The following is a 16759-nucleotide window of genomic DNA, read 5'->3' as shown; positions in this document are numbered from 1 at the left end:
TATGATATATCGTTGAAAAGTCTCAATGAGGGCTTATTACTGCAGTTAAAAAAGTCCAAAATTCAAATATTTTTATATTTTGGGCTGTTTTGGACACTGTTCAGTCAATTGCAATCAAAAGGGGTGGTGCACAACAGTCATAAATCCAGAATTTTAACATCCAACGGCTAATCATTTTTGTGTTATGCGAGATATGTACATACGTAGGTACAGACGTCACGCTAAAACTAGTCAAAATGGATTCAGGGATGGTAAAAATGGTTATTTCCGTTGAAATCTGAAAAACCGAAACTTTTCGCGATCACAATACTTCCTTTACTTCGTACAAGGAAATAAAAAGGATAAATTCCTTAATGGATAAACATTTTAATCAGTCTAATGTCTTATCTTTGGTCTTAATTAATTTTTAGTCCTTATTTGTAATAAAAAAAAAAGTATTTTATATGTTTAAATTCATCTTTTCTATAAAAGTGTTGTAGTTTTTACGTAAACGTGTTACTATTATCGCTAATACTAATGCTGCACAGTAAATAGCTTCATATGTTGTGATTAAACAATCATTAATTGAAGTTATTTAGCTCAACGGAATACATGTTATTTTACACTGTTTATCCCGGTTTTTCTTATTGATATACAATTTATAAATCATTTGATATATCTCTGGAATCAGAGTTTCTTTCTCTCAGACTCAAAATATATACAATCCTTTGGTTGTCAATTTGTACATATCACTAATAAAGCCGAGTATTGTTTAAAGATTAAGTCAAGTGAATTTTCGGCATGTTGATGTACAACAGGATATTTAGCTCGTAAAGAAGACAATAATGGAAAACAATTCTGATTTATTACACTTTCTTGAGCCGATTCTTCTTATCACTGGGATTTTAAGATCATTGAATGTATGTGATTTGCTACGAGGTACCGGTAAAGATTCTTAAATATTATTGCTAAAAACTTTTAAATATTTCAAGGTTTGATATGAAAACCGTCTTCCAAAGTTTTACTTCTCAGTCCAAATCAATTTAAATATAATTCGTGTTTAGAATTTTGTTATCTAAGGAGAGATAAGATAACTGCCGATCGCTATAACAATTTATGGAGTTTAGTTTGAAATTGTTTTCGTTTCATATATAGCTGCTATTTCTAGAAGAGATATCCACTTAGATACTTGTCAAAATTTTAATTTTTGTTGCTGGATATTTTTGCCGTTTAATGATAAAGAGTTAGACATGTTTGTTTCTTAAAGTAAAAGTTATATGTGCATATTTATTGGTCTAAACTATACACTTAAATAATATTATCTATTAATATTAATTTAACATAATATTTTTAACTTATTTTTCTGTTTTAATAAGAAGATTTATCCAAAAGTGAATCACAATATTAAAAAAAAAGAAAAAATATAGGTATCAGATAATAATAGTAATGCAGTTCACTAAAATACCACTAATGCTTAAATAGCAAGCGTTACGCTTAAATATTAACAGTAGGCTATCGATATACGTTCATTTAATCTGATTGTTTAACAGCTAACATTATTCGACATAACGTATACGTGTTATGTAAACATGGACGCGAGTATACACATGCAAAGTCAAACATTTAAGCACACAATATAATCGTTAATTATTATTATACTGTTAAATACCTGTGCAATTTGATCGAATCTACCAAACAGCTCATTAAGTGTTTTGACAAGGTCAGATGCACTCAACTGTTCCGATAACGGTGTAAAGTTAACAATGTCAGCATAAAGAATACTGCAAAAAAAAAACATTATAAAATAATACACATTGTTTTTATAATTATGACAAAAAATATTTTATACAGTACTTAGTCTATTCATTGTAATATAAAAAAAATATATTTTTAAAGTTTTATATATAATAAATAGTTAATTAAATTAAGCTACCTGAATATATCGAGATTATCAATCTTAAAAAACATGCATATGTATGTATATATATATACCGCTCAAATTCCAAAATAAAGGGAAAATATATTTTTAAAAATATTTGATAATTTTAAATTAACTTTTAAACTGTTATCCTGACAATATAATAAACTTTTAAACTTAGATACTAATTAAAAAATATCCTTAAAATAACATAAAAAGTAAAATCAAACTTTTAAATTTAATTTTTAAAATGATTTTATAAGTGAGGAGACGACAAAATAACAATTAAAAGTTCGTATATTAACATAGTAGGGTAAAGTGGCGCTTCTATGATATTAGTTTATAACATTTTCGAGGAAAAAGAAAGATTTTATAAAATTAATATTGTTGGATACATATTCAGTCAGTAATGAAGATTTATTAAAAAGAAAGACTGTTTAGACATGAGATCAAATAAAATGTAATCTTTATATTGTAAAGCGTACTGCAACTCTGCAATTTCTTATTATTCTTTATTTTGTATATTTTACCTGATTGTGAACGGAAAAATTGTACTTTATTTCTTTAGTCTTAAACCATCCACTAAAAGAGTAATATCTACCGGCTTTATTATTATCCTAAAAGTCAAACTCTCTAAAATTTTAAACAGTAACTCTTTACTAGTAAGAATTTATACGGAGCGTGGTCTCTAAAATAAAATAATATATTTTCAATTTAAACAAATTACAGTCTAACCTGCAAATATTTGGTTTATTTTGATTATTTATGCAACCGACAATTCTATACGATTCATTAAAAATGTATGACAATAATTGTACAAAGACTAAGTTTTGTAGGTTTTTGCACACCAGAAATTAAGAAACGAATAAACATAATCCTCTGAAAAAATTATTTTACATTACGAAAGCCTTAACGAATGATATACTGAAATATTAAACATTAAAATGTTGCACTAAGGATAAAAATTACGTAAATTATTATTATAAGCTTTTGTTTAATTTGCTTTAGTTATAATCAAATCTTGCAACTGCTAAGATGCTAAGATCTTTTGATTTATCGTATGAAAATCAATGAAATTTGGTACACGTATGTAACTTCGTTGTTAATACACCACTACGGTGTCGGAATTTGATATGACCCACCCCCACGCCATTCGCTTTCTTTGTTCGTGTTCTCACATAGTTGAAGTTCATCTTCGAATTCTGCTTGTAATCTAAGCCAAATTGAACGCAATCTTTCCGTTAAAAGTTTCATTTTAATTAATTATGAATCTTTATTTAATGAATTCATAATTAACATTACAATTATAATAATGATAACAATTAATAATTTTTCAGATTACGGTCAAAATTTAATAACTTTGTGCAAGATTTCTAAGTTTAATTTTTTAATTTTTAATCTTATTAATCCTTAAAGGTCATCTCGGTGCAAATTTGAACCAACGGTTTAGTAGAAATTTCTACTAAACCGGAGGTAAAAGAAGGTAATAAACGTATTTTGCGGTTCCTCTCCTACAATGGAATGAAGAACACAATTTAGTGGTTTTTATTTGATTTATGTATTTTAGTCTGTATTTATTGTTGTTACTTGTCTATGTTTATTCTTTATTGTTTAGTTTCGTTCTTTATGATTTTTGTTGTTTTATGTAACACTACATGATAGTGTTACTTTAGTCACTAATGACTGTAATTATTGATGCGACTGTAAATAAAAACATTAAAAAAAAACCATTTTAGGTAATTCAGATTTTACAAAAATTAAAATTCTGTATTGTTAATAATGGTAAACTGTAGCATAATTTTTTATCAAACCATAGTTATAAGTATTAAAACTGAACAAAGCACCCTTAATATTATAATCTGTTTTGTCTCTCAGAAAAACACCGTCAAATACCACGATTAAGTAACAACCAATTGAAACAAAATATGGTTTAAAAATTGATTAGTAATAAAACTACCAATGAAAACAAATCGATAGTTCAGATTTGATATTATACTACAGTCCATAAATATTCTCTCCAATGGCAAAAATGAATTACGAGAGTAATATTTTTAAAATCTCAAATGAGATCACTGGGTAGGAAATTAAATAAGTACAGTTACTTCCAAAAACAGGACTTTGACTATTACAGTTTTATAAATTTCATTTACGAAAAAATATATATAAATACATTTCCGAAGTGAAAAAAATATTGTTAGTACAAAACAGATAGAAAACATTTTTAATAAAATAAAATTACCTTACCTGACATTGTTATGTCTCTGGACGTACATTTCATGAAAACGAGTTTGTTTATTTGACATATCTTGACATGCATCAGCCATTTTAAGCATTATACTTCTTTTAACCTGAAATATATATTACTATTAAAATAAATATACACTACTGTAGTATTATACAATTAGTATAGTATAAACCAATAATACTCGTACTTTTCATAATACTATGTGCATTATTATTTGTAAAAATTATTTACATTATTTATATGTATAAAAAAAATTGTTTACAATATTTACACAAAGAATTTAGAATTTATTTTCATTTCTCATTTAGCTCACGATAAAACTGAATGTTTTTTTACCGATACAATCTTAATTACTTTTTTTAATTTTTAATTTAAATAACAATAATTAAATTATTCTATATTTCTTAAAATAGTATAAGTTTAGGGAAAAATTATATAAATACATTCACGTACTTAGGTAGTTTATCCTAACCCACCGGATTGGTCTAGTGGTAAATCCACTATAGGTAAATAACCTATAAAAAATAAGTTGAATTCGAAGTCGAGTTCTAAGGATCAAATCCTAGTAAAAAGACAGTTACTTTCATACGGATTTGAAAACTAGATGGTGTTATTTGATAGTTGGGTTTCTATTAAACAAACATTTCCGGAATGGTCGACCTTTTTTTTGCGGAAGGGGGGAAGTGGAGGAATCCATTTTACAGACGCCGAGACAGTGTCGGGGTCGCTAACAGGTTCTGCAAGATGTTATTAGGTGCGTATACCCTGGCTGCCCACTCTTCCTAGAACAGCTAGTGTTGTATTTCATCAGGAAGGGAGAAGTCGCCCACACTCAGACAAGTATCACATTCATACGTTAATAATGCACATATTACATATGTAATGAAATAGAAAATACAATATACTGAGATTGAACAAGACTACACTGCATTTACAATCATACATATCATTCTCATTCATCTTCTGAAGTAATACTTTACGGTAGTTCCGCTGGCTAAACTGAAAAAAAAGTAATTTATCCTAAATACTGTTAAAGAACATCTAAAGTGACCACATGGATGTGCTATTTTAATTTTACAAAAAAAAAAAATGTTAGAAATGATTTTTTTTAAATTACTCATTGCTATTTTTACAACGATTTATAACTTCATCTTGATAATATCTCATTTAAAAAATGCTTTAAAAATATTATAAATCAATACATATACATCTTTAGCGGTTAAGATTTATTTATAAATTGCTGAGAAAGAGTTTTATTTTACTATCATATGTATTGTTGTTTATTTAAGTAAAATTCATTCATTAATTATCTAAATTTCTGTTAACTATCATGTTTTTTCATTATCTTGATCATTATTTTGTTTTCGTTTTCTGTTCGAACGAAATTACGCTGGTACAGTAAATCCACTTTTACTGAAACTTGCAGAATGAATGTCTATATTCAACTTTAAATATTAACAGGCCTGTCTTGATTATAATTCGATTTTTTGAGTTTATTCATTCACAAAATTCATAAAACATGGAACAACTTTTGAAAAAACTTTCTTTTCTAATTTGAAGTTAGAAATTGACTTTTTTCAAAACGAATAATTTTACTCGTGTCTAATTTATTAGCTAATTCATTATATTTTACTTTTAAGCATCTTTCTTGTAGAATTTTATTTTTACATTTGAACAGGAAAACGTGAAGATTTTAATAATATGCACCTCCACTGAGACTGCAATAATAACAGAAAATGAGATCGAAAAATGTTTGAAGAAATCCTTTTTTTTTATATGAAGGAGGAGATATCCTTCGAACACAGACAAGAAGGGGTAATTGTAAAGGAACACTGGTAATTTAGTTTTCCTGCCAATTATTAAGATTTTCATTTTATGCAAACACTTGACTAATATTCTGAAAATAATTTCTTGAAGCAGTTTTGAGATAAAAATGAAGGAAAAACGTTAAAATATTTTCTTTCTCCACAATCTTACGTCATTTTTTAACATTTCCCTAAGGTTTGTATTGACACAAAATCAATTTTGGTTTAGTAATTATAATGATTGAAAAATTATACATTATAATAAATAAAAATTTGCTTACTTATTATAGTAAAAAATTAAAGTCCTGCATCTTTTTATTTGCTTTCTGCAGACAAACCGAGAGATAGGATGCAGAAAACTAAAAAAATATTTAAAAACAATCAAAATATAACAAGATATAATCAAAAAAGCGAGTGTAAATTCTTGGATTGTATAACAATTAGTGCCAACATTAAAGACATTAAATAATAAATATAAATAATATAATCTGCTGATATTACTTTACTAAAAGGATCATACACGTATTATAGATGATATTGCGCGTATACAACTGGTCAATAGAAAGCTAACTTTAACAGAAAATGTGTTCAAATATCGCAATAATTGCTGAGCTAAATAGACTCCATTAGAGTGGTTTATTGTAAAGGATATACGAGTGCGGGGTCGTTTTCAATAGGTGTAAATTGAATCGCACCAACATGAAAAGAACTGCAGGTACACGCGCCCGCCCGCCTACACACACACACACAAATCTTCTCTCCAAATCATTCATTGAATTGATTTTTATTCTTATAAAATCTGGCCTGTTTTTTTTTATTCATTTTGGTCATTTTGAAATTACCAAAGCAATTCATTATTTGTTCCATAAAAAAATAAGTAAAAAATGATTTGACAAATGTAAACAGATTTGTAACTTGATCTTTATAAAGATTTGAATTAAATATTTTATTTCTATTTTATGTGTTATTTATATATATATTTATAACGTAGATAAAATTGTACATTTAAACGGTTTGAATGGTCATAAATTTTGTATCTTTTTAGGAAATATATAAATATTTTCTTTCAAAATAATATCAAATTAGAAAAATTATACTGATTTAATCTTTTGTCCAATAGGAATTATATTTTTTAGATTACTCTCTTATACGTAAAATTTATATTTTATTTAATATAAATTTATTTTGAAGTTATTAAAAAAAAAATTCAAATTATTTGGCAAATTGTTATTAATAATAATTGTTAAATGAAATTAATTAATGATTATTTTAAAAACTGGTTAAATTAATTTAAAATTCTAATATATAAAATTTAATATATGAAAAGATCTAACTTAAATCTATAATACAAATTTTAACTTTAAAGCCGCCTGTCTTAGTTTCTAAAATAGAGAGTATGATTTACTGCACTACTAGCCAGTTTATTATGCGTATATCTCCTGACCCAACAATCTCGATAAATTGTTTGCAAGTTAATTAATTGGTGGAAAAACTTCTTTTTCCAGTTTTTATATCTCCAACGTTTAATTTTTCTACACACTTACAAAAGTTAGAGAGTAAATTTTACTACTGGAGTTAATCACTGGAAGATAAGTAATTACAATGCTAAAAATCCTACAATGTTTCATCTTCTGATGAGAATTCGTAATAAATCGTTTGTAAAATTTAAATTAAACAATTTTATTGAATTAAATATTTTGTAAGTTAATTTTTAACTTTAATTACTTAACTTTTATATAAATTGAGTTAAAAGGTTAATAATTTAATTCTTCAAACAGGAGATCTGTCTTCTTTAGTATATATTTAATAAATTAAACGCTAAAGAAAACGTAATTTACAAAAACGAAAATTAAAATGACATCAAGTGTAACTATCAATGGTAGCTAGTTTCGGAATGTTTAGCCAGTAGCAAAAACAATTTGTGTTACTATACTTTTATATTTGTAGGTACGATAGGAATATGAGGTAGATTTTCGTAGCGAAAGCTATGTAACAAGGTCAATTTATACACATATTCGTTACAAATATTATATTTATAACATTATGTCTGTAAATTACAGCTATGATTGATTTAGTTTCTTATTATTATTCTTCTTTTTATTTCTTATTTTTTCCGATGAGTGTGAGAAACCCCATTTACGGGCGGAGTGTCCGACTCGCTATCAGGTTCCGCTAGATGTTATTAAGAAAGCGTATGTATGCCTGCGCCCTACCGACTAAACCTCATATCTCACCGATCCTCCCCTCCCAGGGTCGGGTTCACAATTAAGCATGCACGTCCCTGGGAGAAGCCTTTGGGCGAGAGGGAACTCCGTCCTTCATCACCGTCGTCCATCCACGCAAGCGCGAACGAACGACGGCTCCGCAGAGAGCAGTCTTTTGCCCTCCTACCCGCCGGTCATGTTCTTCCGCCTCAGTCTGAGGGCTTTGTATTGTGGTACTTTCTAGAAGATCCACCTGGAAGCATCCATAAGTTCCTCTCTTTCCGGAATTTGGTTTGCAGGACCCCTTCCACGAATCCTGCGACTGTTTCAAAGTGGTACTGGCTTTTAAACATGTCTAGTATCGGGAGATCGATCGTAGTTCCTGAAGCCTGATCCACTAGCCATCGTGGTCCTCTAACCGCCGCCACATCGGGTTCCGAGACGAGGACGACGTTCACCACCTCTCTCTGGCCCGTCTCCCAACAGATGTCCATGGCGTCCCTGGACCTGTTAGCATTAAACAGGAGGTATTTCATTTTGTGGTCGGACAACTCTTGGCTTGGTGGCCATCAATACCATATAATGCACAGTGTGCTACTTCAACACATTACTCTCTCCTGTGTCTAGGCCTTCCACACGAAAAGCACAAGCTTGATTTGTCGGGGCCGGTGCAGTATTATTATTATTAGGTTCCATAAGTCCAATGTTATTTTAAAAGAGTAATAATAATAATAATAATAATAATAAAATAAAATATGAAATTTACAGATTTATAAATTTTTGCGAAATGTACGAAGGTTCAATGTATCATAAGAACTATAATATGGCGCTGTCTTTGTGAAAAATATAAAATACTGATTTGACCTTTGACCTTCTGAGGGGATATGTATATATTACGGTTAAGCAATGAAAATTGAAAAGTCCCTATAAGTGTATTTTGATAGGAAGTAAACGACAGAAAGGCAAAGTTTTATCTTGAGGGGGATGAGAATGTAAATAACGTACTACAACACTAATAAATAAAAGTCATTATTCAGATTGGTAAACGTTTGATGTAAACCTCAGTATACGTCATCATGTTCTGTTTATTACTACGAGTAATAAAATAATAAATCCATACCATTTCAATATGTAGAAACTTCATGTATACATATACTAAAAAAAAGAATACGTGAAAATTATTTCTAGTTTTCAAATTAAAAACTATTAATAAAAAAATAGCAATAAAAGCTTTTCGTTAATTTACATAAATAAGAATATTAATCAGACTATCACACATGAAATGAAGATTGCACGATTACCTAATTGAGACTGTATATCATAAAATATTAGAGTATAAAAAGACAAGTGATCACAACCGCTTACTGATTTTGCGAGCGGCACTCAATTTATAACTGTTATAAATTCTCAACTGTATTATTTCGTTAGTACAAGCGTAAAATTCTGGAAAGAATCTAAAACTAACTGTTATTTTAAACAAATGAAGGTTCATCACGATAAATTATATATTTTGCACACAGATAATATTTTGGATTAATAATTTTATTATTAAAATTTTATTTTGAATTTTATATTAATTATGTAATACAATCATGTTTTTAATTTTCAAAGCTACTTAAACTAAGAGGTTAACTGACAGGCATTTGTGAGCGCGCGTTCCCGTTTGTGTTTGTGTGTGTAAAAGAATTCCAGATAGTATGTGTAAGAGTTGTTAACGGGATCTCCCCGTCTGTCTAATTAATAATGTTTGCCTAGTATATAAATTATTATTACATTATATAAATGAATGTTTAATGAATGAAAGATTTAGAAGAAAAAATAAACGGCATGGATGAAGTTCTACGCAAGAACTACCGCATGAAAATAAACAAAAACAAAACGAAAGTAATGAAATGTAGTAGAAATTATGGAGATGAACCACTGAATATAAAAATAGGAAGAGAAAAGATTACGATGGTAGAAGAATTTTGTTATTTGGAAAGTATAATTACTAAAAATGGACGAAGCAAGAGCGATATAAAATGCCGAATAGCGCAGGCGAAATGAGCCTTTAGTCAGAAATATAATTTTTTTACATCAAAAATTAATTTAAACGTTAGGAAAAAATTTTTGAAATTATATGTTTGGAGCGCAGCTTTATATGGAAGTGAGACTTGGTCGATCGGAGTACCTGAGAAGAAAAGATTAGAAGCTTTTAAAATGTGGTGCTATAGGAGAATGTTAAAAATCAGATGGGTGGATAAAGTAACAAATGAAGAGGTGTTGCGGTAAACAGATGAAGAAAGAAGCATTTGGAAAAATATAGTTAAAAGAAGAGGAAGACTTATAGGCCATATTAAGGCATCCTGGAATAGTCGCTTTAAGGACAGACAAAAGGAAAAAATTTTGCAGGCAAGTAACGTTTGGAATATGTAAAACAAATTGTTAGGGATGTAGGATGAAGGGGTATACCGAAATGAAACGACTAGTACTAGATAGGGAATCTTGGAGAGCTGCATCAAACCAGTCAAATGACTGAAGAAAAAAAATAAACGAATTTATTCTTCTTCTTCTTCATTTGCTTTTAATTTGCTCCTGTACCGCATTATTATTGTGATTATTTTTTCTGGTGTTAATCTACTCTGTTACTATTAATTACATTTATTATAAATCGTAAAAGCATGAAACTTGGCCTAACAATCGGCTAAAACCCCGTCAAAAGATTAGTGTAATATAAATTAACGTCATATTTGTACTGATGGGAACACGTAAGGCGAGTTACGTCTAATCAAGGAACAAACTTTAGTTAGGATGCAGATAAAACCTTTCACCAAAGTTGAGAGAGCTAGCTGAAGCAAAGCGCCACAATTTAATTAATTAAAGGACAATTATTATGCAATTTTAAGATAAAGATTTATTTAACAAAAGGGCACAAAAAAATTAAATACTATATGTAACTGTATTGTACATTTAATAAATGAAAAATGATCAATAATGAACTAATTCTATTGATCTGATTAAGCTGACGCTATATTATATATCAAAGTTTGATACGTTACGAAGGCCACAACACGGACTAATTAATTTGAGCAAGATTTAAGTAGATCAGATAAGGTTATCTCTAGAAACCGGCAAGTACTGAACAGAGCACCAATAGAAATAGCTCTTCTTGTGATACGATCAACTTTATAGTGTTACACAAAAGCCACTGCTTTAACTAGGTAGTACTTTATAGCAGTAATAATAATAGCCACAAAAACAGTAATAGAGCAAGTATCCCTCAAGGGATGCAGATTTTAATCAAATTACTCAATTTCATTAAATTTATTATTTTCTTACATGAAAGCACTGTTCATTAAATACTATACTAAAACTAATTTAATAAATTTATATAAATATTTACATTCTTCTATAAAATTGAATTATTTAATCATAATTGTTCATTAAAAAAATCTCTACAAGATTACAAACATTATTAATTTATCAGAATAACTTCATTAAAAAAAAAAAAAACAAAAAAAACAACAAAAAATATAAATAATAAATTCCCGATCTCCGTGGCGGAGTGGTAGCGTCTCAGCCTTTCATCCGGGGGTCCCGGGTTTGAATCCCGATCAACCGTAGAATTTTTCATACTCCATATAATTCCATTTCCATATTCGTACAAGTATGTACAAGATTTTACCTCAATTACATTTCATAAATATCATAATCAACTCACTGGGCCATGGAGAGGTTGCTTATTGTTCACCAACTGAACAGATTGGAACATGCACATTAGGAATAATAATATTTGTACGAGTTTCTCTGTAAGCTTCTGTGGTGAATTAATTCATCAAGCGCAAAAAAGAGAAAAAACTACTTGAGAAATTAAAAAAAAATCCTACGTTAGCTTTTAAAATTAAAATCCGGTTGCAAAAAGTGAAAATAAATACTACTTATTTTAACATTTAAAAAAAAGCTTGATAAACATTCTGACATTTAATTAAAAGATTTGACCTTTCATTTAGTAATATTTCTATTATTAGTTTGATGGCTATTGCATCGTAATTGTATTTCAGTATTTTTACAGTATTTTTTAGATGGATGATTTTATTGTCACTAAACTTTACAATGTAATATAAATAATTATTTAAAAATTCTCTTTTTAATTAGTTTGATTTGATAGCAAGAACGACGAGTTTTAATTTGTAATAAAAATACATTTTTTTAACTTGAAACTCCGGAAGAAAAATATGTGGGTATTTGGAAATGGTTTGTAATCTATAACTTCAGAAAAGCTGCACGATTTTCGTTAAAATGTAAGCAAAGGAATTTTTTCAATTGTTTAAATAACATCGGAAGTAGTAGTGCTAATTTTGTTTATCAAATAAAGGTGACTAAAGAGCGAATTACAATTACATATTATGAGGTTACGAAACAACTAATGCATAAGAATATTTAAAATATAATTTATTTGCTATAATTTATTAATAAATAAATAACTCTATGCTTTTTAATAAATAAATATATTACATATTTTCCCACAAAAAGAGATAAACTAATTAGTTGTTTACATCAATTGTAATATACTTCTCATATCTGAGACGTATGTAACGCATCTTATGTAGAAGTAACAGTAGTCTAGATTTTCATTCTAAAACTAGAGAAATTATACCAAACCCTCTGTTGTACAGAGTAAAGTTGTCACTTTTAAAGCTAAATATTACCTGCATTACAATAGGTTAGGCATGTTGATAAGAAAAAGTATGCTTATTTCAGAGAGGAATCTAACAGTTCATTCTTCACTCTTGAGTAAATCTAGCATGGGATAATTATTATTTTTGGTTTAAAAGTGAGTTTTGTTTTATGTCAGATCACCTACAAGCTTTATGTACTTAGAAAAAAAAAATTATAGAAATAATCATGAAATTTCAACAAATATTATTTAAATAAAAAATTAATAAATGTGAAAATGTATTATTATTTATTATTACATAATTATTAACATTTTATGAGTGGCTTATAACTCTTCATTTACCTGCTAAAAATATCACAAAGTACAAGATATTAAGAAAAGTAACGTTATAACAATTAAAATACTGATTTGACTTTAGATTATAAATATTTTTTTGTAAAGTGTTCTTCAAGGTTTCCTCTTTTTTAACATTACTTTCTCACAGGGATCAATTCTGGGCCCCATTCTACGGAAAGTGGTGTATGACGACCTCCTTCAGAAGGAGTGGCCGCCTGAAGTGAAGTTGGTGGCATAATCGACGATTTGACAGTAATGGTGACGGCGAAGGAACTACATAAAGTAGTAAGGATTGCAACAGGGACGGTTAAAAAATTAAGACCTGGCTTCAGGCGCAGGGAATGCAACTGGCAGCCAAGAAGAAAGAAATCGTATCGATGACAGGGCAAGGCGTATAACCCCACTTTCTATCAAAATGCATGGGGAGGAGATTCCTTCGAAGGATGGGGCCAAGTACCTGGAAGTGTCGCTCCATAGGTCAAGGAGCTTCGCCTTCCATGTGCAGCAGGTGGCCGTGAAGGGGGAGGAATTTCCTCGACACTGATGAGGCTGATAGCCAATGTGGGGGGTACCAGGGCATCTTAACGCAGGATGTTAGCGTCTACAGTGTTGTCGGCCATATTGTATGCGGCGCCGGTATGGTGAGAAGCCTTCAGGATAGGGAGAAATGCCTGAAGGCTGAACAGCGTATATAGGAAGTTGGGAATCAGGGGACCCAACTATACAGGACAGTCTCCCGGGATGCTTCACTAGTGGTGGCGGGAATGCCACAGTTGGATCACGTGGCCAAGGTAAGTAGGGACAAAATCACAGAAGGCAAAGAGAAGGTGAGGAGCCGCATTGTTACTGGATGGCAGAAGAGGTGAATGAATGCAAGGAAGAACATTGGAGATATATTTTGATCCCAGAGGTAGTAGGGTGGGTCAACAGACCACATGGGAAGATAGACTCCTGGACGGCTCAGTAGCTAATATGACAGTTAACCGACTCGTGACCAGATGGTCACGTGTCGTCTGCGGCCCACCTCCGCAAGATTGGAATTAGGCGTACAGATCAATGTCAGTATTGCGAAGAAACAAACGGTGGAACACACCTTTTTTGCGTGTGCCAAGTGAAAGGAAGAATTGCCGTGGGACGGTTTGGACTCGCCGGGAGAAGTCATACTTTTAATGCTCTTGTCTGGTCAGGGTTGGACCATGTGTACTCAGTGGTTTAGAAGAGTGCTCTACCAAAAGCTTCTGGAGGAAGAACGTGAGGAGGACAGCGAGAATGTTGGTTGAGGGTGGCGTTGAGCATCAGTCTTCTGGAGCGTGTGGCGGGGGTGCCTCGGCATTGTCGTCACCAGTAGCTCCCGCGGGACGCGTTCCTGCCTCTGAGGCCGGCATGCGGGGTTAAGAATAATCCACGAGTATAGTGTATATATTGAGTTGTAAATATGGTGTTACTGTGATGTGTAAATATTTGTATGAATGTGAGGTGTGTCTGTGACGCTCGTGGTGTTGAGGTTGTCTTTACGTCAGTTCCAGCACCATGCTGCGTGAGGGAGTGGTTTTTACTGGGTCCCACTGCAGTAGGCGATGAACCCACACATCCAGTATGTATGGGCTACAGAGCGTTTGGATTAGGCAAAATTTTCCAATTTCGACGTAAAACAAAAAAAAGAAAAATGTTAATATATCGACAAAAATTCCTTTTAAATGTAATTTGTTTTTTTTAAATTATAAAGTAATAATAGTAGTAATAACATTTTGAATAAATAAATACGTAATAAAGAGTGTGAAATTACAAGTTTAATTAAATAGGTTGCTTTATAGAGATAAACATTATAATAATTATAAAGCAATTTTCTGCTCTAATAACCTTTAAAACAATAAAAGCGGATTGTCTTTTTCCAGTTTCAATAAATTATATATTTTTATCAAGAATTCAAAAAAGAAAGAAAGAAAGAAGAAAAAAATATATACTTTTCAATTTACCTTTACAAATTCTATCACAAATTTAATTAAAATAAAAGTGCTAATTAATTTTAAAAAATTTCATTGGATGTAGTTGTACAACCAATTTCAGTAGCGTAAATATTTCATTGAGCGTTGGATAGTAATTTTTATCTACAAAAATAATCTTATAAATGTGATTGTCCCTTGCGGAGTTTAGCGGGCTCCCATCGGGCGCCTACTTAGGTGGCGGACAGACCACCTGGGAATAATCGGAAAAGTCAGTATTAAAAAAAGTTGAATGGGTTATGGACACAGTAAGGGTGGCAACTTGGAATATTAGAGGTTTGTCTTGTAAAAATATGGAATCAGCAAAGCTCTTTCATAATGCTACGATAAAATTGCGGTAGTTACAGAGACTGAAAAGAAGCTATCAGGTACTAAATATGTGGGTAATTACATTGTGCTGTGGGGTTTGGCAGGACCAGAGAACTAGTAAGAGGGTAGCCATATATGTTGATAGGAACTGGGTTTCAAGAATTAAAGATTATAAATCAGAGATTGGCAAAACAGTTTCGTGATGAAATTGTCTTTCGATGTTTTGACGCGAATTCAGATCATTTTCTAGTATCAGGGAAGATTGATTTGTATGCTCTAACGTATCATCCATCGGGTTCTGCCGCACAGAAAAAGAGTAGTAGCAAAGAAGCTTTCAAAGTTATCTTTATTACATGATGGTGGTGTGGAACGTTTGTTTCAAGATAGAATAACATCCAGATTAAGAAGTGTCCCTACTGAAGAAAATATAGACAGAGAGTGGGAAAGTATAGAGAAGTCTTTAAAACAAGCTGCCTATGAAGCTCTTGGAAGTTATAAGCGACGAAACAAAAAGAAAGGTTTACAAGTGTGGAATCATGAAATTCAAGATAATATTTCTAGGAAGCAAAAGGCTTATATTAAGTGGTTGACTAATCCCACGTAACAGAATAGGAGTGACTATAAAAGAGTAAGGAATTATGTTAAACTCGTTGGTAGGCAGGCTCATTTTGATGAGCCTGCCTACCAATTAATCTTTCCCAAGAACTTTGGTTCTTGGGAAAGATTAATTGGTAAACTTGACAATGATTTGTAGGCAGGAGCCAGCTTATATATTTTTAAGGTCGATGGGTTAAACACAAAGAGTTCGAATAGATTGTGTGTCAGAGGAGGAGTGGATAAAGCATTGTATGGGTCTATGGTATGACGAAGCTTCCCCTAATTCTGAATTTGTTGACTGCTCCGACTGTCATGTTGATGATATCGTCATGGATGAGCTTCAGAAAGCCATTAAGAGGAAAACATCCGAAAGCTACAAGTTTAATTAGTGTAAATGCTGAGATTATAAAATACGGTGGCTTGTTCTTTCATTTGAGGTTATTACACCTTTACAACGTGTGTTGAAAGAAACACCGAATGCCACAGGCCTAAGCTTTTTCAAAGCAAATATGTATTTTGAATAAGCGCTTGCTAGTAATAACAGATTGTTTGATTGGAGAAGAGCAAATGGGTTTTCGCCGAGGTCGATCGTGTATAGATGCGGTTTTTGTTTTATCCTAAATTATATAAAAACATCGCGAATATAATTATGAAACTTACATGACTTTTATAGAAATTTATAGACTTTTATAGACGGATATCCGAG

The 16759-nt window shown here is 30.8% G+C and overlaps 1 protein-coding gene across 6 annotated transcripts in view; it reads right to left on the bottom strand.

The window, feature by feature from the left end:
• Positions 1 to 16759, bottom strand: part of Ac76E (adenylate cyclase type 2 Ac76E) — a 778210-nt gene that overhangs the window by 174268 nt on the left and 587183 nt on the right. For all 6 annotated transcript variants that reach the window (XM_075368679.1, XM_075368681.1, XM_075368680.1 and 3 more), the window contains 2 exons: positions 4142 to 4245; positions 1649 to 1760 (listed from right to left, as the gene is read on the bottom strand). In XM_075368679.1, coding sequence (XP_075224794.1) covers positions 1649 to 1760; positions 4142 to 4245 — 216 coding nt within the window. The remainder of the gene's footprint in view (positions 1 to 1648; positions 1761 to 4141; positions 4246 to 16759) is intronic.

Source organism: Lycorma delicatula, chromosome 6 (genome assembly GCF_047948215.1).
Source record: "Lycorma delicatula isolate Av1 chromosome 6, ASM4794821v1, whole genome shotgun sequence".
Classification (NCBI taxonomy): Eukaryota; Metazoa; Arthropoda; class Insecta; order Hemiptera; family Fulgoridae; genus Lycorma; species Lycorma delicatula.
This window is presented reverse-complemented; position numbering and strand designations above follow the sequence as displayed.